We start from the raw sequence: 26,476 nt of genomic DNA, 5'->3' as shown, positions 1-26,476 counted from the left end.
CTTAGGCAACCTGGATAACAACAAAGAACTTATCTCGTAATTGGCTGATTGGTAGAGGGCGTGACATCGTTGTAAACACAGAATCAAAACAATAACAACTAAAACGGGCTACTTATCGACTTCTAAAATGTAAGTATTTTGGCTTAACCAATGACAACTGTAAAGTATTTCCAAAAAAACATTTTTCGTTAATGTCTATTAAAATGTCAAGTGCATTTAATCAGTTTTGTTAATCTTACTTTAAAAAAGTAATTCATTATAGTTACAAATTACTACTTCAAAAAAGTAATTGCGTTAGTAACTCAGTTACCTGAATGTAAAAGTAATTAGTTACTTGGCAAAGTAACTGGTGTTACCTTTCATGTTTTTTTTTTCATTCCCTCAAAAAGAAAAAAAAGTAACACTATGTGAAGTTTAAAATGTTTTTGGGACAACTGGCCCTAGCCCAATTCTTTACCCTAATTTACCCTTTACCCTGAATCAACCATTAAAAGTTGCTGAAATTGCTCCCATTATTCCATTAGTTCCCTTCTGTCTACTTTTGACACAAGTTTTAAAACTGTTTCATTGTTTAAAGATAGATTCAAGTCAAGATTTTGCCGATTTAGGAGTATTTTAGATAAAAAGTTACTTAGGTTCGCTAGGAAGGTTCTCTAGAACAGAGCCTTCCTAAGAAGTCTACTGCTTTAAGATGGCGGCTGTTCACCAACGCATCTAGTTCCTATACTGTATATGTTGCTAACGCTGCCGTGTCTGTCATTTCGCATCTAGTTCTATATATATATATATATATGTGATATCTACTATGTCTACCGTATCATATAGGCATAGTTTGTAGGCTATCGGCTAAAGTCAGGTATTATTGGAGCCACTTAGCATCGCGTTTGCTCGGCGTCACAACTTTTTTGCCTCCTCCCCACTCCTGCTCTGCTCTGTCATCTCGGTGAGTCCGTCTCCTTCTCCTTCTCCTGCTCTAAGCATCACGTTTTGCCGGGACTACTTTTAATGCGGGACAACGCGCTGACGTCACGTGCGTAGAGAAAGAAGCAATAAAAAAACTAAATAAATAAAAACTTACCGCAGCCGACAGCCGCTACAAACTACGCCGACGTTGCTAAAAACTACGCCAGCATGATGCTAGTTTGGTAGCAGGTAGTGTTTCATAGATATCGCATGCATTTAGGACTAGATGCGAAATGACAGACTCGGCCGCGTCTGGGCAGCGTTAGTAAACAGCCGCCATCTTTAAGCAGTAGACTTCTCATCGCTAATAAATATAACGTTACTGTCACTCGCTCATGTAACGTTAGCCCTTCGGAGGGCTAGGTTTCTATTGATTATGACCACTGTCAATGCGTGGCTAACGTGTCTTACATACAGGCTTTATTTAATCTGTAAAAACATAGCGCTGTAGAGTTATGAGGGTGTAAAATGAAAACATAATAAAGCTAACTGTCAGTTTTAGCTCAGTAGTCGTTGCTGAATAAATGTGCTCCAATACAGCTGGTATCATACATTTATATTGAACACTGCAAAAACTCAAAATCCTACCAGTACTTACAGTTTAGACTAACTTAAAACTTAACTAAAACTTAAATATAGCTTGACACAAATGGAAATTAAATTGAAACACGTGGGAAAAACACGCAGCTTTCGAGTGATGTGTGTTATCAAGCGTATTTACATTTTTAGGTAAGAAATATGTTTTTTTTTTTATAAAATCTAAAAGTTTTTGGAGTGAAAGCAGTAAAAAAAAAATTCTTGTCACATCTTAGATGCAATTGTTGGCTGTTTTCAACAATGTACATCGAAAATAAAGACATTGATTGACTGAAAATGGTTCAATATTGGATTGAATGTATATTTTTTTCTTATGTATATTTATAATTGCTCTTTACCTAAAAAAAAAATGTTTTATCCGATTACTCGATTAATCGATAGAATTTTCAGTTGATTACTCGATTACTAAATTATTCGATAGCTGCAGCTCTAAATTAGATTACTCACTACTGAAAAAAATAACACCGTTAGTAACGCTGTTATATTCTAACGCCGTTATTAACAACACTTCATTTAACCTCAAAGTAGCTTTGAACCAATTGGCTGCAAAGGTTCATTGCTTCAAGAAGCTTCATTCGGCTATCACTGCTCCCTTGGGGGAGACAGTCAACCTCTAATGCCACCTGATGTCAACACTGTTATTGGTCATCATGCCTCCTAGCATGCATTGCAGCGCTACTGATGTAAATGGTAAATGGAGAGTACTTATATAGCGCTTTATCTACATTGTTACAATGCCAAAATCGCTTTACATTAGCACACATTTACCCTTTCACGCACACATAAACAATTAAAATTCATGTTCTGTGCTAATTATTTATTCAGTTATTGTTCCAGTTGTTTCATTAATTGCTAGTTATGGTATTGGGTAAGACTTTATTTGACATTGGTGCCATACACTGTCATTAGACAATCATAATAATGACATGGCACTGTCATAACCATTAATGAATGCTCATAACAGATGTCATTTAGTGTTATCCGGCAAATTATCTCACTTTTGAATAGATGTAAAAGATCCGAGCTTGACATAAATGGAGTCAGTAACGTAATTTGCCGGATGACACTTAATGACATCTGTCATAAGCATTCAGTAATACCCATGATAGTGTCATGTCATGATTATATATGAAGTCTTATAACAAATAAAGTGTTACCAAATATCATAACAAGCAATTAATGAAAGAAATGGAACAGTAACTGAATAAATAATTAGCACAAAACATGAATTTTGTTATTTATTTACATCTGTAGCGCTGCAATGCATGCTAGGAGGCATGTGTTGCCTATTGACCCAAATGAATTCACAATTAAGACGCACTAGACTATAAGCTGCAGGATTCAAAATGAAGGTAAAAAGTAGCGGCTAAACTAAAAAAATTACAGTAATTAAAGTACAAAACTCACATATTGCTAATTTAACTATGTTTTCTGTGCCTTCCTTCTAGGTGCGTTCCATGCAGTGGCCCGGCGCTGTCCGCCAGATCCCGTCATCCATTTGCAGCCAGGCCTGCCGCGCTGGAGAGCGTAAAAAGATCGTGAAAGGAATCCAGTGTTGCTGGCACTGCGAGCGATGTGACGGCTACCAGTACCAGGCGGACACGTTCACCTGCAAGATGTGCCGCTTCGACATGCGGCCCAACCAAAACCACACGGGCTGCGTTTCCATCCCTATCATCAAGGTGGAGTGGAGCTCACCCTGGGCGGTGATCCCTGTGCTTATCGCAGTGGTGGGCATCATGGCCACCCTGTTTGTGGTGGTCACCTTTGTGCGCTACAACGACACGCCCATCGTGAAGGCCTCTGGACGGGAGCTCAGTTACGTGCTGCTTACAGGCATCTTCCTGTGTTATGCCACTACCTTCTTGATGATCTCCACACCGGATGTTGGGATCTGCTCCCTTCGGCGAATCTTTTTGGGCCTGGGCATGAGCATCAGCTACGCCGCTCTGCTCACCAAAACCAACCGCATATACCGCATCTTCGATCAGGGCACCATGACCTTAAGCGCGCCCCGCTTCATCTCGCCGGCTTCTCAGCTTATCATCACGTTCACGCTGGCGTCAGTGCAGCTGCTCGGCGTCTGCATCTGGTTCGGCGTGGATCCCTCCAAGGCTATCATCGATTATGAGGATCAGAGGACGTCTAATCCGGCGATGGCCCGCGGCGTGCTCAAGTGCGACATCTCCGACCTTTCCCTCATCTGTTTACTGGGTTACAGCATGCTGCTCATGGTCACCTGTACCGTGTACGCCATTAAGACCAGAGGGGTGCCAGAGACCTTCAATGAGGCCAAGCCCATCGGTTTTACCATGTACACCACTTGCATTATCTGGCTGGCGTTCATCCCCATCTTCTTTGGCACGTCGCAGTCCACAGAAAAGGTAGGAATGCAATTCTTTTCATCAGTTTTGACTTAAAACTGCTTCGCTTTGGTAATGTTATTTGCAGACATCGGTTTAGGAAAGGGTTCCATTCCTACAGAAGTAACGCTACCAAAAATTATAGAGTGCAATGTAGAGTTCAATTGCTTGGGACTCAAACATGATAGGTTCTTTAACTCATTCACCCCCAGCCATTTTCACCGGAGCAAGGCCCTTCGCTACCGGCCGTTTTACTGGATTTTGACTGATATTGCAAGGCCCACAGAAAATTCGGTTCTATTGCTATATAAACATGGAACCCGCCAAAAGAAAGATTAGACTCTCTTCTTTCAGCAGAAAAAAGTTAGTTCATATCTTATTCCATTCTTTAGAAATCAGCATTAGAAAATAGCTTAGTTTGAGCAATTTTCCAATTTCTGATGGAAAAAACAGAGAAATTGAGCTTTCTGTAAAAGCATACATTTCAAACATAACTTTGACTTTAACTAAAGAAAAAACATCGGACACGCCTTTTTTTAATATATATATATATATTTTTTTTATTTTATTAAATTTTTTTTTTTTTTTAATTAAATCGTTTTCTAATTGTATTTAACGTTACAGACAAAATGTCTTACACTCATCCAGAGTCTTTAGTTTTGGCTTAAGGCAGGGCTATCAAATTTATCGCGTTAACGGCGGTGATTAGTTTTTTTTTTTTTTTTATTAATCAAATTAAATTATTTAACGCAATTAACGCATGCGCAGCACGACCCACTCATGGTTTGTTGCGTTCAATCTATAATGGCACTGTTTTACCTATATATATAGAGCTAAAAGGCAGCGTAAAATGAGTAGAGTGAATTTTGGCAGCCTTTGGAGCCTTATTTTAATCGGCTAAAGCCTTACAATCCCTCTCTCAACAATTAGAAATATCGTGGGAAGCAATATAGGGAAGAAGGGTAGTAGTTGATCTTTTTCTTAACACCCTATGTTATTTCCCAACACAGAGAAGATATATCAATTGGTGCCACGAAGCACAGTCATGGTTGCACTTCCCATTATGCATTTGGGCAGAACAGTTAAATGGCTACAGTATCATTTACTGAAAGCTCAACAAATACACTAGATGGCAATATTTAGTCACAATATACAAAGTCACATTTATCCTTTAAGAATTACAAGTCTTTCTATCCGTGGATCCCTCTCACAGAAAGAATGTTAATAATGTAAATGCCATATTGAGGATTTATTGTCATAATAAACAATACTTATGTACTGTATGTTGAAAGTATATATATATATATATATATATATATATATATATATATATATATATATATATATATATATATAGAGAGAGAGAGAGAGAGAGAGAGAGAGTTGTATTCATTTTTTTTCTTAACGCATTGCCAAAATGTATATGATCGGGGAAAATTATCGGGAATGATTGGAATTGAATCGGGAGCAAAAAAAAAGCAATCGGATCGGGAAATAACGGGATCGGCAGATACCCAAACTAAAACGATCGGGATCAGATCGGGAGCAAAAAAAACATGATCGGAACAACCCTCACTTTAACACAGCTATTTTTTGCTTTTTTGACATCCCAAACATCTGAATAATGTTTTTGTTCTACAAAAAAACATAAACAACAAGACAAATGGAGCCTTTGATCGCAAAGCAACAATTTATTTACACATAACTACTATTGAACTGTATTTGCGCACATAACAACGGGGAAGGGTCTCGGCTGCTCCTGGTTGAATGAGGTGGCTCGCAGTAATCTGATGAGTCCAGATCAAGATCGGTCTCACTTTTTTCATTATCTTCATCATTGATTTCAACCTCGGGCTCAGGAGTAACGTAACATGAGCTCCGCAGAACGCGTGTGGAACCTGACGCTGTTGTGGCCGTCACCGTCTGTCTCATCAAGATAGATTTTTTTGAATCCTTCTTTGACTATGGTTTCGTTTTCTTTTCAAAACACTCCTCCAGTGTCGTTTGCCTTTTTTTCCCGATCGTTCTCCACATTTTTCTCAAATTCTCACGCGTCTTAACAAGATCCCTCCAACTTCCGTTTCCTGACTATTTTTCTTCACTTCCTTTCTTGGCCCGAGATGAGTTCTTACAAAATGCGCTACTGCCCTCCAGTGGCCAGTTTTATTGCTTTAAAATGAGTTTTGAGCATTTTGCATTGCAGTTTAGGTGCAACAGAACCTAGAGATGCCTCTTGTCAAAAAAAACAAACCATAAAAGATGTATAAATACATTTTTGGGACACTGAAACAATTAAAAATAGAACATATTTATACGTTTTTGGGAGCAAATGAGTTAATTTAAACCAAAATACAGTATACTATCTGTTGAATCTTGAAAAATGTTAATAGTGCATGCTCATAGTTGTTCTTTGAACTATGAAAAGATTTAGCTCTGAGCCAAGGGCTGTGTTGCTTTTAGTTCCGCTGTTCCAGCCTCTTCCCCCGCCCTTTTGTTTAAATAAGGCAACTAATATTTAATTAAGAAAATTGTTGGGATATAATTCATTCTTGCCAGTAGCCCTAGTTCTATCTGCAACATCTCTATGCATGATTATCAACTCATTCGGTGCCAGTGACGACAATAGTCGTATTAATGTTTATTGGCTTGGTGATGAGTATGTGCGACTTTGGATATATTTTCATATGTCAGCGGTGACAACAAAGCTACGTATATGTGTCAGCATTGAAATAAACATTATATTGGAAATTGGTACTTGGATTTACAGTGTCCACAGGGCGTCGCTGTGGGGAAAAAATCTGTTGTTTTGAGTATGACAGGTGTTTTTAACACAATTTTGGGTGCGGAATCCAAAACATTCACTCTTCAAGTCTTCGTTTTTTGTCAATACACAGATTACCAAACAGTGTTATTTTCGTCAATGATGACTGTAACGAAAATATTACGTCGACTAACTTTTTTTTTTTGTGACGAATAGGAGACGATAACGGGCTAAAAACATGTCTTGGGAGACTAAAATATAAGTAGACGAATGCCTGTTTTCGTCTGATGAGATGAAAATGTGCCATAGTTTCCGTCACATGTTGACAATGTGTGACATTTTAATGTGTAGTTAGCCTGCATCATAGCACTGTTTGGTTGTGTCACTCATGTGATGTGCTGTGCCCCCCATCCCACCTCACCAGTGTCCTTTCCAGGGTTGCTTGTGTTGAAACACACACGTTAAGATGTGTTTTCCTATCTTGGCAAGAGAGGATATGCAATGTTGCTTTAGCCTCCCAGCCATTTTCCACTGGTGCAACCCCCTCCGCTCCCAGTCGTTTTACTGGATTTTGACTGATTTTGCAAGGCCCACAGAAAATTCTGTTCTGTTGCTATATAAACATGGAACCCACCAAAACAAAGCAGCAAAACAAAGTTGGTTCATATCTGTTTCCATGCTTTAGAAATCAGCATTAGAAAATAGCTTAGTTTGAGCAATTTTCTAATTTCTGATGAACAAACAGAGAAATTGAGCTTTTTGTAAAAGCATGCATTTCAAACATAACGTTGATTTTCAGCTATTTTTTGCTTTTGTGACATCCAAAAATCTGAATGTTTTTCTTCTACAAAATAACATAAACAACAAGACAATTAGAGCTTTTGATAGCAAAGTAACAATTTATTTGCACAGGGCTTGACTGTTGGGCTGGGAGATGGCGCTGTTGTAGCTGTCGCGGCTGTCTCGGCGGACGGGGTGGGCTTTTCCCTCATCACCGCCTGTAGTGTCTCATCAAGATGGATTTTTTTGAGTCTTACTTTTGTGGTGACCACCGCCTCGTGGCGGAGTTCGCCCCTGGGAAACTTGTGTGGGGCATGTTGTGTTCCTGGGGGGGAACTGGTTTGGCCGTGCGCGTTTCCGGCCGAGTCGCGGGACACTGGAGGGCGCGGGGGACGCGAGCGGCCAAGCACAGCGGCGCGGGCTCTGCTTGGCGAGCAGCACGGACTCAACGGCATCGTCCGCTGCACTGGTGGTCCTGGTCGTTCTGCTCGGTCGTCCAGCGCCTGGCCTCCCGGGCGTCCTCCCGGTTTTTCTGCTCGGTCATCCGCCGCCTGGCCTCCCGGGCGTCCTCCCGGTTTTTCTGCTTGGTCATCCGCCGCCTGGCATCATGGAGGTCCACCTGGTTGTCGCACTTGGTCGTTCGTCGCCTGGTGTCCCGGACATCCTCCCGGTCGTCCTGCTCGGACTTCCCGCGCCTGGCGTCCTGGACGTCCATTCGATTGTCTTCCGCCGGCGCCCCGGCTGTGCAGTCCGGCCGTTCGTTCCGTTGAATCGGGTTGCGGGTCTTACCAAATGCGCTACTGGGGTGGGGGTGGCTCAGTGGTAGAGTAGTTGTCCCCCAACACAGAGGTTGTGGGTTCAATTCTCCGCCCTGATGAATTCGCCTAAGTTTCCTTGAGCAAGATACTGAACCCCACGTTGCTCCTGGTGCTGCGTCATCAGTAGGTGGATGGCTAGATAGTGTAAAGCGCTTTGAGCGCCTTGAAAGGTGGAAAATTGCTATATAATTATAACACCATTTACTGCCCTCCATTGGCCATTTTTATTGCTTTAAAATGGATTTTCAGTATTGTGCTTTGGAGCTAAATTGCATCAGAACATAGAGATGTCTCTTATGAAAAAAAACATACGTGTTTGGGACACTGAAACAATTAAAAATAGAACGTATTTATATGTTTTTGGGAGTGAATGAGTTAAGAGTAGCATTAACATAGCATTTACGTTCGCTTTAGCATTAGGCTAATGCTTAACTCACAAACACCTTTTTTTTTTTCATACAGTTTGCGGCATCAAAGTTGAGTCCAACTTGTTGAGTTTTTGTCAACAAAATCTAGACGAAGACAAACACATTTTGAAATGCCTAAAACGTGACCAAGACCGATACAATAATTTTCGCACTATAAGGCACATCTGACAATAAGCTGGCACCCACCAAATTTGAGACGAAAATGGCATTTTTTTCTTAGATACGCCGCAGTCGTCTATAAGCCACAGTGCTCCTCATTGTATCATACGCTGCACTGGTGGTCCCAGTCGTTTTGCTCGGTCGTCCAGCGCCTGGCATCCCGGGCGTCCTTTCGGTTCTTTTGCTCGGTCGTCCCCCGCCTGGCATAAATCCGCCAGCGCTCCAACCGTGCTGCCCGGCCGTTCGTTGCTGTTGAATCGGGTTGCGGGTTTTACAAAATGTGCTACTGCCCTCCAGTGGCCAGTTTTATTGCTTTAAAATGGATTCTGAATTTTGTTCTTTGTTTCTGAGATAGATCGGAAGTAGGGTTGTTCCGATCATGGTTTTTTGCTCCCGATCCGATCCGGATCCTTTTAGTTTGAGTATCTGCCGATCCCGATATTTCCCGATCAGATTGCTTTTTTTTTTTGCTCCCGATTCAATTCCAATCATTTCATTCCCGATAATTTTTCCCGGTTATATACATTTTGGCAATGCATTAAGAAAAAAATGAATAAAACTCGAATATATACATTCAACATACAGTACATAAGTACTGTATTTATTTATTATGACAATAAATCCTGAAGATGGCATTTACATTATCAACATTCTTTCTGTGAGAGGGATCCACGGATAGAAAGACTTGTGACTTTGTATATTGTGACTAAATATTGCCATCTAGTGTATTTGTTGAGCTTTCAGTAAATGATACTGTAGCCATGCCCAAATGCATGATGGGAAGTGGAACCATGACTGTGCGTAGTGCTACCAATTGATATATCTTCTCTGCTTTGGGAAATAACATAAGGTGTTAAGAAAAAGATCAATTAAAAAAAGGCTCCAAAGGCTGCCAAAATTCACTCTACTCATTTAACACTGCCTTTTATCTCTCTATATAGGTAAAACAGCGCCATTACAGATTGAGCACGACAATGCGTGGGTGGGTCGTGCAGCGCATGCATTAATTGCATTAAATATTTTAACGTGATACATTTTTTAGAAAATTAATTCCCGCCGTTATCGGGATAAATTTGATAACCCTACCTTAAGCCTAAACTAAAGACTCTGGATGAGTGTAACATATTATGTTTGTAACGTTAAATACAATTAGAAAACGATTTAATTAAAAAATATACTATATATAATAAAAAAAAGGCATGGCCGATATTTTTTTGCCGATTCCGATACTTTGAAAATGACGTGATCGGACCATCCCGATCGAGCGGGATGCCGATCGACGGGACATCTCTAATCGGATGCTTCTTGTACAAAAAACCCCCAAAAAACGCATACGTTTTTGGGACAATGAAGCATTTAAAAATAGAACGTATTTATACGTTTTTGGGAGCAAATTTAATGACATATGTCATAAGCATTCAATAATGCCTATGATGGTGGCATGTCATCATTATGACAGTCTTATGACGCCGCTGTCAAATAAAGCAACAAATAAGCCACACTCTAAACCGCAGGATTTAAAATTAAGGAAAAAAGCGGCTTATAGTCCAAATATTATGGTAAGTATTATTGTCCAAAAGACTAAGACGGAAATTAAAAGGGCTACCAAAAACAACAGTTTCTGAAACATTACTATAAATTGATAGAGAAAAAACTGAGATCTGTTTTGGATTCCGCACCCAAAAACGAGTTAAAATAGCTGTCACATCATGGGTTAAAAACAAATAAAAATTCGAAAAGTGTTCACTAGTGTTTTGTAAAAGCATCTAAATACGTCCATGCCAGCAATCTACTATGTCGTCGTACTCAGAGTTCATTTGGCCTAACACTAAAGAACCCACACATCAGAAAGAGATGTTCTGTGTACACACTTCTATTCCCAAGTCAAATCAATGCTTGTGACCTCATGAACCACGCACACGGATCCGATTGAGTGTGGGCTCTGGATGAGCTCCAGGTCAAGAGGGATGCAACAGCTACAGCGACTGAGGCTAGGGAGACCATCTGGGAAAGCAGCCAAAAGGGGCACAACAATAGAAATGTGTCCATCCAAATGAAAGGGGTCCTTTTATTTTTTCTTTTTCTGGCCGGGTAACAAGTGGGGGCTTTGTGCGTTAACACCACAGGACAGCCGGGATGGAAAAGCCTTGCACTGGCACGGGCGCTATCAGGAGAAGCAGCATGGCGTCCGACAGATGCAATAAAATGAATCCGTACCTCCATCCCTTGGATATGAAACAAACCGATGCATCATAAAACCCAAAAAATGAAAAAAAACTCGTAAAGTCCTTTCGCTTTCCGGTTTTGGCCCTAAAATAATTTCAATAGTGTACGCTGGTGCAGAAAATCTGCATATGACTGCAGTCGGCTAAATGATATTAATAATGCAGCGTGTGACCGGCAGCACAATGTCTTGTTTTCATACGCTCGCTGTGAATCTGCATAACAGCTTGTTCACACACCCACCTGCGGTTGACGCGTTGAAAGTAACATCGCGTACTCCACCCGGCTGGTTTTATGTACACGCTCGTCAAACAAAACCATACGCCTAAAAGCAAATCTGTTTTCCCCAGTGAGTACCGCAAACTTATTTATTTCATCCGTTTCCTCACTTCAAGATTTATCGCATGCGGATTAAGCATCCATTAGTAAGTTTTTTTTGTTTACAACAGAAAAACTTTTCATTGTTTCTTCCATAACTCAAAATAATTTAATTTACGAGGATGTCTACAGATGCTTAAAAGGTATTTTTCAGAAATGGTCTTAATTCGTCTAAGAAACATAAGAATCAATCATGAATGCACTTTTCAGACTTAAAAATGCCAGACAAAGTAAATGTGATTGCAGTGGAATACTTTTAAGAATGGTGTCCATTTAATAATTGATCTACTTACTTTAAAAATGCATTTTGTGATTATATATAGTGAACAAATTTTCGATTTTAGGCTTGAAGATACCCAGGAATTGTGTAATTCTACTTCATTCCGCTTCTTCTCACGATATTAATTGCTAATTAGCAACTTAGCTGGAAGGTAGTCCCACTTTTTATCTCTTAACCCCTTAATGCCTAAATTTTTTTCCAATAATAAAAAAAATAATTGTGGTGTGTTTTTACTTTCAAATAGATGCTAAATTAAATTGAAAGTGTTAATTTGAATATAGCCCATAAAATAGTCATACATTTAGGTATGATGCCGATTAGCGACAACAGGCAATAAAGGAAAACAAATGGCAAAAAAGGCACATACCCATCTCAGGTCTGAACACACTTTTATCGCAACATCTTTTTTCACTGCTTGTGAAATTCTGAAAAACAATTATTGTTTTTGTTTAAACACAGATGTACATCACATTTTTAATCAGACTAGAAGACATATGATGTAGATAAATAAATAAAAGATGATTTTTATCATAACAGACAGGGCACTGGCAAATGTGCTGGCAACAATCACCCCTCTATTGTCAAACCATTTGACTGCTCTTATGCAGACATTGTCCACAAGAGCCTCTTGCTCTTCAAATGTCCCTCTTCGCTTCTTCTTCATCTATGAGTCTGCACTGAAACAGCACCCACGCAGGCGATTGTGCTGCACGGTCCCAAGTGCAGGTATGCCCTTTTTTGCAAGAGCAACAAACAGATCTACAGATGAGAACCAGTTATCAAAGAACAGCAGGATGAATGACTTGTGCAAGCTTGAGCACAATGTTACCACTGGCTCCTATGTCTGGTTGGCCTGGTACCGGATCTATTTTCCCTGTGAATATGTCAAATGAGTGCACCAGACCTCTTATGTCGCACAGTACAAAAATCTTGTATCCCAATTTGTATGGCTTTTTTTTTTATATATTGCTTTAGGCTCGATCTGCCCTTGATGTAGCTCTTGAAGGTCTTGCAGGTGCAGCACTGGTGGTTGGAGGTGGATGAGGCGGATCATCATCATCTTCCTCACTGCTGCTAATGTCCACTGTAGAGTCATTGCTGCTGCTTTCATCACCTGGTGCAGAAAATAATAAATCACTTTAGGAAACACCAAACATTTTTATCTTTTCAGTGTGTTCACGTAGTTACATCCATAGATGTCAAACAAGCTCAAACTTGACACAAAATCACCTTCACTTGCTTTATTAGGATTGTACTCCTCATCGCTGCCCTCACTCTCACTGAGAGCACTCGCAACAGGAGGTGGTTTGGCCCGGTGTGCTAGCTTTGCGTAAAAAGCTGCTGCATTCATTTGTATTTCTGCAGAAAAATAAGGTAAAGAAATTACTGTTATAATTTCAAAACAAAATGTGTTGAAAACCATCAACATACATACATTTGCTTCTGTTTGGTAGTTATCAGCTCATGCTGTGTTCATTTTTCATTATATAGAAATAAGAAAAATAAATCAATAGCAATGACATTGTTTATGCAACACGTTATGTTTATTATGTCTACAGATGACAACAAGTGTGGCAATGTCTGAATAAAACGTGTCTAAAAGTGGAACGACATGGAGGCACCCGTGTGCACCGTTGCATATAAAGGATGCGTTCATTTATTTGTTCTACAGAAAAATAGTAACCACAAATGCCCTTTTTTATGCAACACATTACTTTTGTAATGTTTACAGATGATAACGAGAGTGATAGTTTATAGATAAAACGCGTGCGAGTGTTGCAAACCTTCGACAAACAACGCATTTACGTTTGCGGGGTGGCGGGGGAGGGGGGAGGTGCTTTTCCGATGATGCCGGCTGTAGCGATAGCGCTACAAACCAAAATCGTCATAGAGCTTCAAAAATACTCATCATAGAAACTCTATCTCATCGTGTTAGCAACACAAGTACACAATAAGACGGTACATATTTTTTTATTTTAGCTGACTTACCTTGAATTGAATGAATTAGTCAAGTTGGTGCGCAGGACTTCGACGTGGCTTTCATCTTGAATATCACGGTCCGGAAAAGGAAGCGGTGTTGTCTCTGGTCGGACACGACTGAAACTAATGCTTGAAAAAGGTTCCTAGGCATGTGTTTGACATTAATGTACCGGCAGTGAACAAAGGCAGACGATATTTTGGCCGCTTTCAAAGCGGGAACGGTATGATGCCGAATCGCGACATTCGGCGTTAAGGGGTTAAAAAATGTCTAGCATGGCCCTGAGCTATGCTAAGGCAGAAAACAGAAACTTTATCTGGAAATGTCCTTTTTAAAGGGACTTCTGTTATTGATCGCAGAAAGTGAACAAATATAGTTGAGTCAGGGCCTATGGGAAAGAAAAGCAGGTGCATTGTTAGCATTTTCCAACAATTTGGCTGCGTTTAAAGCAGGGGTCCCCAAACTACGCCCCGCGGGCCGGCCTCCGCATTTGGTCCGGCCCCCTGAACAATACCAGAGAGCATTTTGAATTTTTTTTTTTTTTTTTTCTCAATAGTGTTATTTCCTGGCCTTTTTTCTGTGAGGAACTCAGAGAGGGTTATTTGGTTATTATCTATTTAATTGATAGTGTTATTGTTATTTATTATTATTATATTATATATATTTTTTTATTTTATTTACTTTTGCTCCCTGAAGAATCCAGAAAGGGTTATCTGATTGTGGCTTTCTGAAAAACAATATTTTTTTACATTTAGGCACTCCTGCAATCGTCACACTTTTTCTGTTACAAACCTCATCAGAGAAGGGAAAAGTTATGTGGCCTTCACAGGAAAAAGTTTGGGGACCCCTGGTTTAATACAGGCAGTCCACAGGTTATGAACGACTTCCGTTCCTATGCTGGCATCTTATCAAGAATTTTCGTGTAAATCGGAATTCCTAAACCCAGGGGCGTTACCGTTAGGGGGCAGGGGTGGACAGTGCCCACCCACGGACACGCTCTGCCCACCCAAAGAAAACTGGATGTAGTACTAACGGCAGTCTGGGCACCGCGTATGGTTGCCTGGTACACCAGACTCACCGCTGTTCCAGCTATTGAGTCTGGCCACCATTCAGCGGATACAATTTCCAGGGCGGAGCAAGCCACAGCAAACAGACAGCGGAGTGGACCAATCAGCGACGGGCAGACGTGACGTTAGTAAAATGACGAGGGCAGGACGAGGGACTTGCGCGCGAAAGGAAACATACAAGGATAGCGGAGTTTATTCAACATGGCTAGCGCGAGACAGACTGTTGTCAATGACTCGTGTCGATGTGTTTTTGGTAATTGAAAACTGATTTTACCGTGGATTGGAACATATTCTCGGCTCTCCTGTTCACCATCTGTGTTGTTGTGGAGACGACTTCCGACGCGCAAGAGTGACGTTGCTCGTTAAGAACACGTCACGCAAATAAACGAATCTGATTTGTCGATTGATTTTGTACCTGCTCGAGAGGCCGTTAATGGGCTGGGTCCCAGACTTTTCTCTCAGTGTTTGAAAAATACAGGGAGAACAGTCTGGCCGTGCCAGGCAACGCGTATGGTATCCCATTCATATAGTACTGATGTGTTCTAAGTTTTAACTAGGGTTGTCAAAATTATCGCTTTAACGGGCGTTAATAATTTTTAAAAATTAATCACGTTAAAATATTTGACGCAATTAACGCACATGCCCCGCTCAAACAGATTAAAATGACAGCAGTGTCGTGTCCACTTGTTACTTGTGTTTTTTTTGTCTCCCTCTGCTGGCGCTTTGGTGTGACTTATTTTATGGGTTGACATCAACAATGGCGAGCTACTAGTTTATTTTTTGATTGAAAATTTTACAAATTTTATTAAAACGAAAACATTAAGAGGGGTTTTAATATAAAATTTCTATAACTTGTACTAACATTTATCTTTTAAGAACTACACGTCTTTCTATCCATGGATCGCTTTAACAGAATGTTAATGTCAATGCCATCTTGTTGATTTATTGTTATAATAAACAAATACAGTACTTATGTACAGTATGTTGAATGTATATATCCGTCTTGTGTCTTATCTTTCCATTCCAACAATAATTTACAGAAAAATAAGCATATTTTATAGATGGTTTGAATTGCGATTAATTACGATTCATTTTTAAGCTGTGATTAACTCGATTAAAATTTTTAATCGTTTAACAGCCCTAGTTTTAACGTGTTTTTGCATTGTTACCTCCTTTTTCACCTTAAAAAAAAAAAAAAAAAATGAAATGAAATGGGCGCTACACACATTTACGCATATTTTGATTTCTTTTTTTTACATTTTATCAAAGTTTACACCAGTGTTCACCTGGCTGTTGAGTTTGGTGATTTTTGAAGCATTCTGACGGGGTCAAAGTAGAGCTCAAAGCGTCGGCGGGACAAAGGATGACTGCTAGGGGGCGCTACATTGTGTATTTGGAATTTGTCTTTACACGGTATCAAAGATTGCACCTGTCTTGACCTGCCTGCCCATTTTGGTGCATTTTGAAGCTTTCTAAGGGTGTCAAATTGAGCTCGAAGGGGCTGCGGAACAAAGAATAACTATAATAATACCGTATATAAAAGACGGCCCTGATTATAAGATGACCCCCCTCTTTTTCAAGACTCAAGTTTGAAAAAAGACTTTTTGAACACCAAATTAATTTTTATACAGAAAATTTATTGTGTATCTGAAACAAATGATTATAACAATGTATTTGAGAGAAAAAGCATGTTATTTTGCCCAATTCAAATCTTAATATTTGAACATTTAAATATGTAAACTGAAGTGCAACCACATTCGTAAATGAATGGCTTCTGGTTTTTGAAATGTAAATAAACGGATTTCTTGTGATAAAACAACAAAATTGCTATAACTGCATTAACCATCAAAGTGAGGTCTAACTGTAACTGTAGTCTTGAAACAAATCTGAATAAGGAAAAATACAGTGCCTTGCAAAAGTATTCGGCCCCCTTGAATCTTGCAACCTTTCGCCACATTTCAGGCTTCAAACATAAAGATATGAAATTTAATTTTTTTTGTCAAGAATCAACAACAAGTGGGACACAATCGTGAAGTGGAACAACATTTATTGGATAATTTAAACTTTTTTAACAAATAAAAAACTGAAAAGTGGGGCGTGCAATATTATTCGGCCCCTTTACTTTCAGTGCAGCAAACTCACTCCAGAAGTTCAGTGAGGATCTCTGAATGATCCAATGTTGTCCAAAATGACCGATGATGATAAATAGAATCCACCTGTGTGTAATCAAGTCTCCGTATAAAAGCACCTGCTCTGTGATAGTCTCAGGGTTCTGTTTAAAGTGCAGAGAGCATTATGAAAACCAAGGAACACACCAGGCAGGTCAGAGATACTGTTGTGGAGAAGTTTAAAGCCGGATTTGGATACAAAAAGATTTCCCAAGCTTTAAACATCTCAAGGAGCACTGTGCAAGCCATCATATTGAAATGGAAGGAGCATCAGACCACTGCAAATCTACCAAGACCCGGCCGTCCTTCCAAACTTTCCTCTCAAACAAGGAGAAAACTGATCAGAGATGCAACCAAGAGGCCCATGATCATTCTGGATGAACTGCAGAGATCTACAGCTGAGGTGGGAGAGTCTGTCCATAGGACAACAATCAGTCGTACACTGCACAAATCTGGCCTTTATGGAAGAGTGGCAAGAAGAAAGCCATTTCTCAAAGATATCCATAAAAAGTCTCGTTTAAAGTTTGCCACAAGCCACCTGGGAGACACACCAAACATGTGGAAGAAGGGGCTCTGGTCAGATGAAACCAAAATTGAACTTTTTGGCCACAATGCAAAACGATATGTTTGGCGTAAAAGCAACACAGCTCATCACCCTGAACACACCATCCCCACTGTCAAACATGGTGGTGGCAGCATCATGGTTTGGGCCTGCTTTTCTTCAGCAGGGACAGGGAAGATGGTTAAAATTGACGGGAAGATGGATGCAGCCAAATACAGGAACATTCTGGAAGAAAACCTGTTGGTATCTGCGCAAGACCTGAGACTGGGACGGAGATTTATCTTCCAACAGGACAATGATCCAAAACATAAAGCCAAATCTACAATGGAATGGTTCAAAAATAAACGTATCCAGGTGTTAGAATGGCCAAGTCAAAGTCCAGACCTGAATCCAATCGAGAATCTGTGGAAAGAGCTGCAGACTGCTGTTCACAAACACTCTCCATCCAACCTCACTGAGCTCGAGCTGTTTTGCAAGGAAGAATGGGCAAGAATGTCAGTCTCTCGATGTGCAAAACTGATAGAAACATACCCCAAGCGACTTGCAGCTGTAATTGGAGCAAAAGGTGGCGCTACAAAGTATTAACGCAAGGGGGCCGGATAATATTGCACGCCCCACTTTTCAGTTTTTTATTTGTTAAAAAAGTTTAAATTATCCAATAAATTTTGTTCCACTTCACGATTGTGTCCCACTTGTTGTTGATTCTTGACAAAGAATTAAAATTTTATATCTTTATGTTTGCAGCCTGAAATGTGGCAAAAGGTTGCAAGGTTCAAGGGGGCCGAATACTTTTGCAAGGCACTGTATTACGATAAAATAATGCTGGTTAAACTTGAGAGTAGCTGAGATCTGTCATGACAGAACATCGCTTCAATGATATCTGGCGCCATCTAGCGTTGTGAATGGGTATAATGTCTCGACCCCGAATATAAGACGACCCACACTTTTTCAGTCTTATTTCAATGCAAAAAACACCGTCTTATATTCGGGCCAATACGGTAATAATAAAACCGAGGAAGCACAATAGGTTACCTAAAAAAAAAAACATTGTCGCCTGCATGTCCATACTGTTCAGTTATGGATGTGTTCTAAGTCAAATCAAATCAACTTTTATTTGTTGAGACCAAATCACAACAACAGTTATTTCAAGGAGAAAACAAAACATGTTTTAAGGTGCAGTAGCCCTACACTAGATGTGAACCTATTTGAGCATAGTAGCTTTTTATTTATTTATTTATTTATTTAAGTTTGTTTTTTGTTTTTTTTCATGGTGGAGGATACACTCTCTGGTGGTAGCGTTGGGTCTGGCCTTGTATGACTGATTAGACTCGGATGTCCGACATGGATGAAGGATAACTGAACTCTAGTTAGGCCAACATTAGACTGTAAGTTGTTGCAGCTAATATATGTTTGTGTATGCATTTGTAATTAAGTTTAGAGCTACAGTTTGTGGAGTTATGTGTGAGCAATTTGCTATGAGAATTGTAAATACATTAGCAACCGTAGCATTTAAGATAGCGGACTATTGTTAGGCAAATTAGGATACTTAAATCTACTAAATTTACATATTGATCAGAATAGATGGACGTTTGAACGCCAATTGTTTTGTGTCAAGTGTTTTATTGTTAAAATGCGTGTCGTTTTGAACATCCCGTTAAGTGTACATATGTGCAGTGTTGTTGATAATGGCATTAGAGTATAACGGCGTTACTAACGGCGTTCTTTTTTTTTTCACTGGTGAGCAATCTTAATTGTTACTTTTCTCTTGGCAACACCATTACCGTTACTGAGGATGTAAAGGTGTGGGTTACAATGAGTTACTACGTTGGTTGAATGACGCGAGAAAAGTCTGAGAGACACTGACTCACGGAAACGAGAGCAGAGCGGGAGTGTGGAGGAGGGAAGGGAGTTGTGACGCTGTTGCAAACGTGATGCTAGGTGGCTCCAATAATACTTGACTGCAGCAGATAGCCTACAAACTACGCCCACATGATGCTACGGTAGATATCACATGTATATCGAACTAGATGCGAAATGACAGACACGGCAGCGTTTGCACATGTAGAGGGAACTAGATGTGAAATTATAGACTTGCCGGCGTTAGTAAACAGCCGCCATCTTAAAGCAGTAGACTTCTCAGGAAGGCTCTTTTGTAGAGAACCTTCCTAGCGAACCTAAGCAACTTTTTATCTAAAATACTCCGAAATCGGCAAAATCTTGATTTGAATCTATCTTTAAATGATGAAATGGTTTTAAAAACTTCACATATTGAAAGTAGACAGAAGGGAACTAATGCAATAACGGGAGCAATTTTAACAGCTTTAACGGTTGATACACAACATTAAATGACCTTCAAACATAGCGAAGGTTAGTATGTCTTTTTTTGTGGGGGGGGGTGAAAAAAACAAAACAAAACATGAAATATAACACTAGTTACTTAGCCAAGTAACTAATTACTCTTACATTCAGGTAACTGAGTTACTAACTCAATTACTTTTTCGGAGAAGTAATTTGTAACTGAAATTATTTTTTTAAATTAAGATTAACAACGCTGCATATGTTACAGCTTTACAAATTGTCAAAAGTGAAGGAAGTAAAAAGCTTCAAAAAGCATATTTGCCTTGTTTGCTGTCTGTAAAGCTGAACAACTTCACGTTTAGTGAGGCCAGAACATGTCATTTTAATTCAAGTAAAGTAAAAAATAAGATACTGTGACGTATTATTCGACTAAAAAAAAAAAAAAAAAAATTTAATTAATTAGTTAATTTTAAAAAACAACTGGAGACAAAATGGCGAATGAGACTCCGGCGTCGTAAAGTCGAAAACACGTACTGTAAGTCGACAACGTCGTAACCCGGGGACTACCTGTAATATGATTTTTGGCTGCTACTTACAGTAATAAATTGTCAATTAAACTATGAGGACTGGCAGTGAATGATACAGTTTAAGTGTTGCCGAAGAGGATAGACATCCAATCAATTTGAGATGGGGGGGTTTGCAGCGATGAACAACTCGCTGCCACCCTTCCATTTCAAATGGATTGGATGTCTACTTGGAATAAACTCATTTAAATTTAATTCATGAATTCAATTTATTCAACAAAGGTGTAATCTGTCCCTTTAAATGGCAACGCGGCAAAAAAAAAAAAAAAAAAATTGGGGCGTGAGAGAAAATAATTTATTGAAATACATTCGGACAGCTGGTTGGTTTTCTATTTCTCCACCGGATGAAGCTACATTTACTTAAAGCATTCACAAGTATTGGCTAGTTTCACAAATTTTGGGCCCTTACTGATCATGTGATCACTAATAATATGATTGATCTTATCTGCCAAACGCGCTGCGAGTCAATTACCCACATTAGCCCGCTAGCATTTGGTCACGGTCGTTGAAATAGGAATAGAAGTGCACTTGGTAGGTATTTCCAAACTGCAGCTCTTTGCTAGGCTAATGTGGGAAGTAGAGGAATTTGTATTAATGTGTCATAGTCCATGTAGTTTAGTCAAAGCTCACATTCGGCTCACATTCAAAGCATTCTAGAATTAAAGAGTATTAACATGCGAAAGTAGAATGACTTCAAGATCTGATCTGATTTAGTAGTTTTCCAGAAAAAGTTTCAGTTTTCTTAAACCTTGTGGTTTTCTTTTTGTAAAAAAAAAAAAAACTGTTGCATTTTAAGTTTTAGTCAAGGAAATTATCATTTAGTAACTTAGTTTTTTATCTTTTCACTTGTTTTCTAGAGATGTGCAGATTATGTGAATTTAAAAGTGAGTGAGTTTAGCCCTTCTAGACCTCCAATCCGTTTGAATTCCAGTGGGGCAAATAAGTATTTAGTCAACTACTAATTGTGTTAGTTCTCCCACTTGAAAATATTAGAGAGGCCTGTATTTGTCAACATGGGTAAACCTCCATCATGAGAGAAAGAATGTGGGAAAAAAAAACAGAAAATCACATTGTTTGATTTTTAAAGAATTTATTTTCAAATCATGGTGGAAAATAAGTATTTGGTCAATACCAATAGTTCATCTCCATACTTTGTTATGTACCCTTTGTTGGCAATAACGGAGGCCAAACATTTTCTGTAACTCTTCACAAGCTTTTCACACACTGTTGCTGCTTTTTTGGCCCATTCCTCCATGCAGATCTCCTCTAGAGCAGTGATGTTTTGGGGCTGTCGTTGGGCAACTCGGACTTTCAACTCCCTCCACAGATTTTCTAAGGGGTTGAGATCTGGAGACTGGCTAGACCACTCCAGGACCTTGAAATGCTTCTTACGTAGCCGCTCCTTTGTGGCCCTGGCTGTGTGTTTGGGATCATTGTCATGCTGAAAGACCCAGCCACGTCTCATCTTCAATGCACTTGCTGATGAAGGAGATTTTCACTCAAAATCTCTAGATACATGGCCCCATTCATTCTTTCATGTGCACAGATCAGTCGTCCTGGTCCCTTTGCAGAAAAACAGCCCCAAAGCATGATGTTTCCACCCCCATTCTTCACAGTGGGTATGGTGTTCTTCGGATGCAATTCAGTATTCTTTCTCTTCCAAACACGAGAACCTGTGATTCTACCAAAAAGTTCTATTTTGGTTTCATCTGACCATAACACATTCTCCCAGTCCTCCTCTGGATCATCCAAATGCTCTCTAGCGAACCGCAGACAAGCCTGGATGTAAACTTTCAGCAGGGGGACACGTCTGGCAGTGCAGGATTTGAGTCCCTGGCGGCGCATTGTGTTACTGATAGTAGCCTTTGTTACTGTGGTCCCAGCTCTCTGTAGGTCATTCACTAGGTCCCCCAGTGTGGTTCTGGGATTTTTTTTCACCTTTCTTGTTATCATTTTGACGCCACTGGGTGAGATCTTGCATGGAGCCCCAGATCGAGGGAGATTATCAGTGGTCTTGTATGTCTTCCATTTTCTAATAATTGCTCCCACAGTTGATTTCTTTACACCAGGCATTTTACCTATTGTAGATTCAGTCTTCCCGGCCTGGTGCAGGTCTACAATTTTTTCTCCGGTGTCCTTCGACAGCTCTTTGGTCTTGGCCATTGTGGATTTTGGAGTGTGACTGACTGAGGTTGTGGACAGGTGTCTTTTATACCGATAATGAGTTAAAACAGGTGCCATTAATACAGGTAACGAGTGGAGCTTCGTTAGACCTCGTTAGAAGAAGTTAGACCTCTTTGACAGCCGCCAGAAATCTTGCTTGTTTGTGGGTGACCAAATACTTATTTTCCACTCTAATTTGGAAATAAATTCTTTAAAAAAAAAATCAAACAATGTGATTTTCTGTATTTTTTCCACATTCTGTCTCTCATGGTTGAGGTTTACCCATGTTGACAATTACAGGTTTCTCTAATCTTTTCAATGAGGAAACTTGCACAATTGGTGGTTGATTAATAATTATTTGCCCCACTGTAAGTGTGTGGCAGTAAATGAACCCTCCAACTTCAAATGGATTGGACGTCTCGCGCCATAAATCGCAGCTAATGAGTTAACAAAGAAGATGCAAAAATATTCAAAAGTAGTGCAAAGTCAAATTTACCCCATGACAACAAATTTTTGGTGCAAAAACAAATATCGAGACTTTTGCAATCAAATATTGTATGTCGAAACAACATTTCTGAACTGATATACTTCGATACATTTCACAAGCTAATGTCCAGCATTTTACAATAAAACAAAATTGACTGGAGTATTAAATGTGCATATGGTTGTTTAGGTAAAAATCGGGATCAGCAAAAATCCAGATTTGCAGGTTAGGCTTATTGAAAAATCTGTGGACAAGCAAATGTCGTAAAACCAAGTGCTCACAATAGTGGGCTCCCATTTCCCCGTTCAAATCTTTCAGCACAACTCCCCACCTTTTACTTGTTTTCTGCAAAGGTTCCTTGCTCCTGAAACAATAACTGTGAGCGTGTTAATGATGTGTATATAAAAAGAAAGTGTGTTCGTGACAGTGTTTGCTGTTAGTGACAAATGAGCGAGGGTACTTAAAGGGTTTTATAGCGACATAAACAGGATGGCTGTTATTTGGGGGGAATTACCTCACGTCAAAGCAAAAACACACCTCATAACGGTGGCTCGCGACAGCACACGCACATTGACACATCTCGCGGCGCAATTAAACGCTCCACTTCCTTCTGCCACAATCGCACACTTCACTTCAGAGTACGTCCAAACGAGCGCCACGGGGAGGCGTTTTTTCATTATTCAAAGCAGGACATCTGGTCCCGATCGTAAGCGTTTTTTACAGTTCCTTCAGCGACGTCTGCTTACCTGTAGAGCGACGGCCTGAATCGGTAGAGGTTCTGCAGTCGTCGTTAATGGATTGACGGCTCGTGTCAGTGCTGCCGTCTCATTAGGCTTGATGAAGTTTACTATAACAAAAAAAAAAAGGTCAGCTCGATTTTTGTGGCAACAATTTAGAAGTCAAAAAGATGACTAAGGCTGTTATGGCTAATGATTTTCACGCTAGACCGTCGTGATGACGATGTTATTTTCTCCATAGTCACGCGGATGAATTATCACGTTATGTTCATCCGAAAGGTTTCATACTTTTTAACTTTTCTCTAACTTAGTCGTCTGCATACAATATGTAAGCATGAATCTGCACACCTCGCAGTAAACCTCGTTTCTTTTCTCATCGTAGCCGAGCCAATTCTAGCGGTCTCGCCACTGGGGCTGAGATTCTCTCCCTTTTCAGTTCTTATTGGATTCTGGTTACCCTCAACTCCTCTGGTGATTTTCTCATTCTTGAGTGTTTTTTTTCCCCTGGTGCTTGGCAGGGTGCTGGGGGTTTCAAACACATGTTGTCTTGTTGTAATGTTTTAGTACTGAGCTATTGACGATCGGTAGCAGTAATCGGCTTGCGCGCTTTTTTTTTTTTTTTTTTTTTTTATGATTGGGATAGCGTAACATCATCAAAACACGGAACCAGTGAGAAATTATAAATATAAAATATATACATTATATACAGACCCTGTCTTGTCACTTATCCATTTTGTAGAAACAATTGTTAATTACCTAACTTTTAATTATTCAATTGGTTTCCGAAATGACTCATATGAAAGCTAAGACCCTCCCAAATGATTTTGAATGTACAAAAATGTATTTCTATCACTGAAAAAAGATTTATCATTTAATGAAGACATAAAGGTCAAGTTTTGGCAAGACAAAAGTTTTGTCGCCTACAGAAAGCAGTGTGGAAATTGAACAAAATACATGTACTTCAAATACAAAAATATGTTACGTAACATAAGCAAATTAAGTAGTGGTGCAGTGAAATCCAAATTTAATATTTTGTATGACTTCCATGGGCTTGAAGGACTGCATCCATGCAGTTCGGCAAGGATTCATACAATTTATTGATGAAGTCATCAGGAACAACAAAGAAAGCAGTCTTGCATGGCCCCCAGAGTTCATCAACATTCTTGGGTTTCGTCTTCCATGCTTCCTCTTTCATCCCGTTCATGTCTGGTGACTGGGCTGGCCAGTCCTGGAGGATCTTGATCTTCTTTGCCTTGAGGAACTTTGAGGTAGAGATTGAAGTATGCGATGGAGCATCATCCTGCTGCAGAATTTGTCCCTTTTTATGGTTAGGAATGTAAGAGGCAGCTAAGATTTGTTAATATTTCAGACTATTTATGTTGCCTTCCACCCTGCAGATCTCTCGCACACCCCCATACTGGATGTAACCCCAGACCATGATTTTGCCACCACCGAACGTCACTGTTTTGTGGCAAAAGATTACATTTCACTGTGAATGAATATGGCGTACGCATGTTTTTAAGGTATCCTCAATGTGTAGTATTTCATTGAAAATACCCATATATCATCATACCCACGTGTGTAGTGGGACGCATACATGATACAATGTTGCTCCAGATGTTCCGACATTCCCTTACGCCATCTACCTGCCGCCAGCTCTACATTCCCTCACTTTGACTATTTCCAGCGCAACCATACATGGCATTATTCACCGTAACGTCCCGGCGGCCCAATAAGGCATAATGAAGATTGATGCAGGCAAACGCAGAGAGCAGAACGACATCTTGAGTTTTCTTTTTTTTTTTTTTTTTTTTTTTTTTACCAGCGAGCAGTTGTTGCGTTCATTAGCCCCCCAGCGGAGAACTGAACAAAACCACATCTGGGGCTTGGGGCCAGCAAGTCCCCATGAGTGTTGCAGTCAAGGGTGAATAGGCCGTTAAACTAATCAAGGCTAAAGGACTGTGATCTTTACAAACGGTGCGCAAACCAAGCTCAATTATGGAATCCCCTGAGGCTTTTATTTGTTTATTAACTTAATGAGAGCGCCGCTGTAGAGGCTGTTGGACGCCGCGACCCCCCACTCGCTGCGAAAAAGCGGTGGGACGGGATTGAAAATCAACGGATGCTTTTGAGATACATACTCTCAAGGGTCGGTGGTGAAAATAGCATCTGTTTACAATTCTCGATTCTTAAATGAAGATCAAATTAGCCAGCTTTTTATTCGGGGGGCAGGTTCGTTTTGTTGCGCTGTATTCCGAGGGCGCTAATGAGGGAATTTCACACAATCAGGGGATTGACCTCCTGTTGTTTACTTTACTAATATGTATTTTTTCCTTAAAGTGCCCTAATCAACTTTGATGGAGATCTTTAACTCATTCAATGTTCAAATATTGCTGTCAGTGGTACTGAATTATTTAACTGTAGTCTGATACAGTTACTAATGATAAGTATCGTATTGGCCCGAATATAAGATTGTGTTTTTTGCATTGAAATAAGACTTAAAAAGTGGAGGTCGTCTTATATTTGCGGTCTAGACGTTATACCCATTCACGACGCTAGATGGCGCCAGATATCATTGAAGCGATGTTCTGTCATGACAGATCTCAGCAACTCACAAGTTTATCCAGTTTGCATTATTTTATTGCAATGTTTTTCCTTATTGAGATTTGTTTCAAGACTACATTT

The 26,476-nt window shown here is 39.8% G+C and overlaps 1 protein-coding gene and 1 long non-coding RNA gene across 2 annotated transcripts in view; one reads left to right on the top strand and one right to left on the bottom strand.

Annotated features, from left to right (window-relative positions):
* The window catches only part of LOC130921874 (metabotropic glutamate receptor 4-like), a 589,147-nt gene that overhangs the window by 531,625 nt on the left and 31,046 nt on the right, over positions 1–26,476 (top strand). The window contains exon 9 of the mRNA XM_057846217.1: positions 3,009–3,944. Coding sequence (XP_057702200.1) covers positions 3,009–3,944 — 936 coding nt within the window. The remainder of the gene's footprint in view (positions 1–3,008; positions 3,945–26,476) is intronic.
* On the bottom strand, positions 12,123–13,984 carry LOC130921876 (uncharacterized). The gene is made up of 2 exons (XR_009064420.1): positions 12,981–13,984; positions 12,123–12,864 (listed from the first exon to the last, which is right to left on the bottom strand). It is a non-coding gene; the product is annotated as an uncharacterized LOC130921876 (long non-coding RNA).

This window comes from Corythoichthys intestinalis, chromosome 9, assembly GCF_030265065.1.
Source record: "Corythoichthys intestinalis isolate RoL2023-P3 chromosome 9, ASM3026506v1, whole genome shotgun sequence".
In the NCBI taxonomy this organism is placed as follows: Eukaryota; Metazoa; Chordata; class Actinopteri; order Syngnathiformes; family Syngnathidae; genus Corythoichthys; species Corythoichthys intestinalis.
The sequence above is the reverse complement of the archived record's forward strand: the minus strand, read 5'-3'. Positions and strand labels throughout refer to the sequence as shown.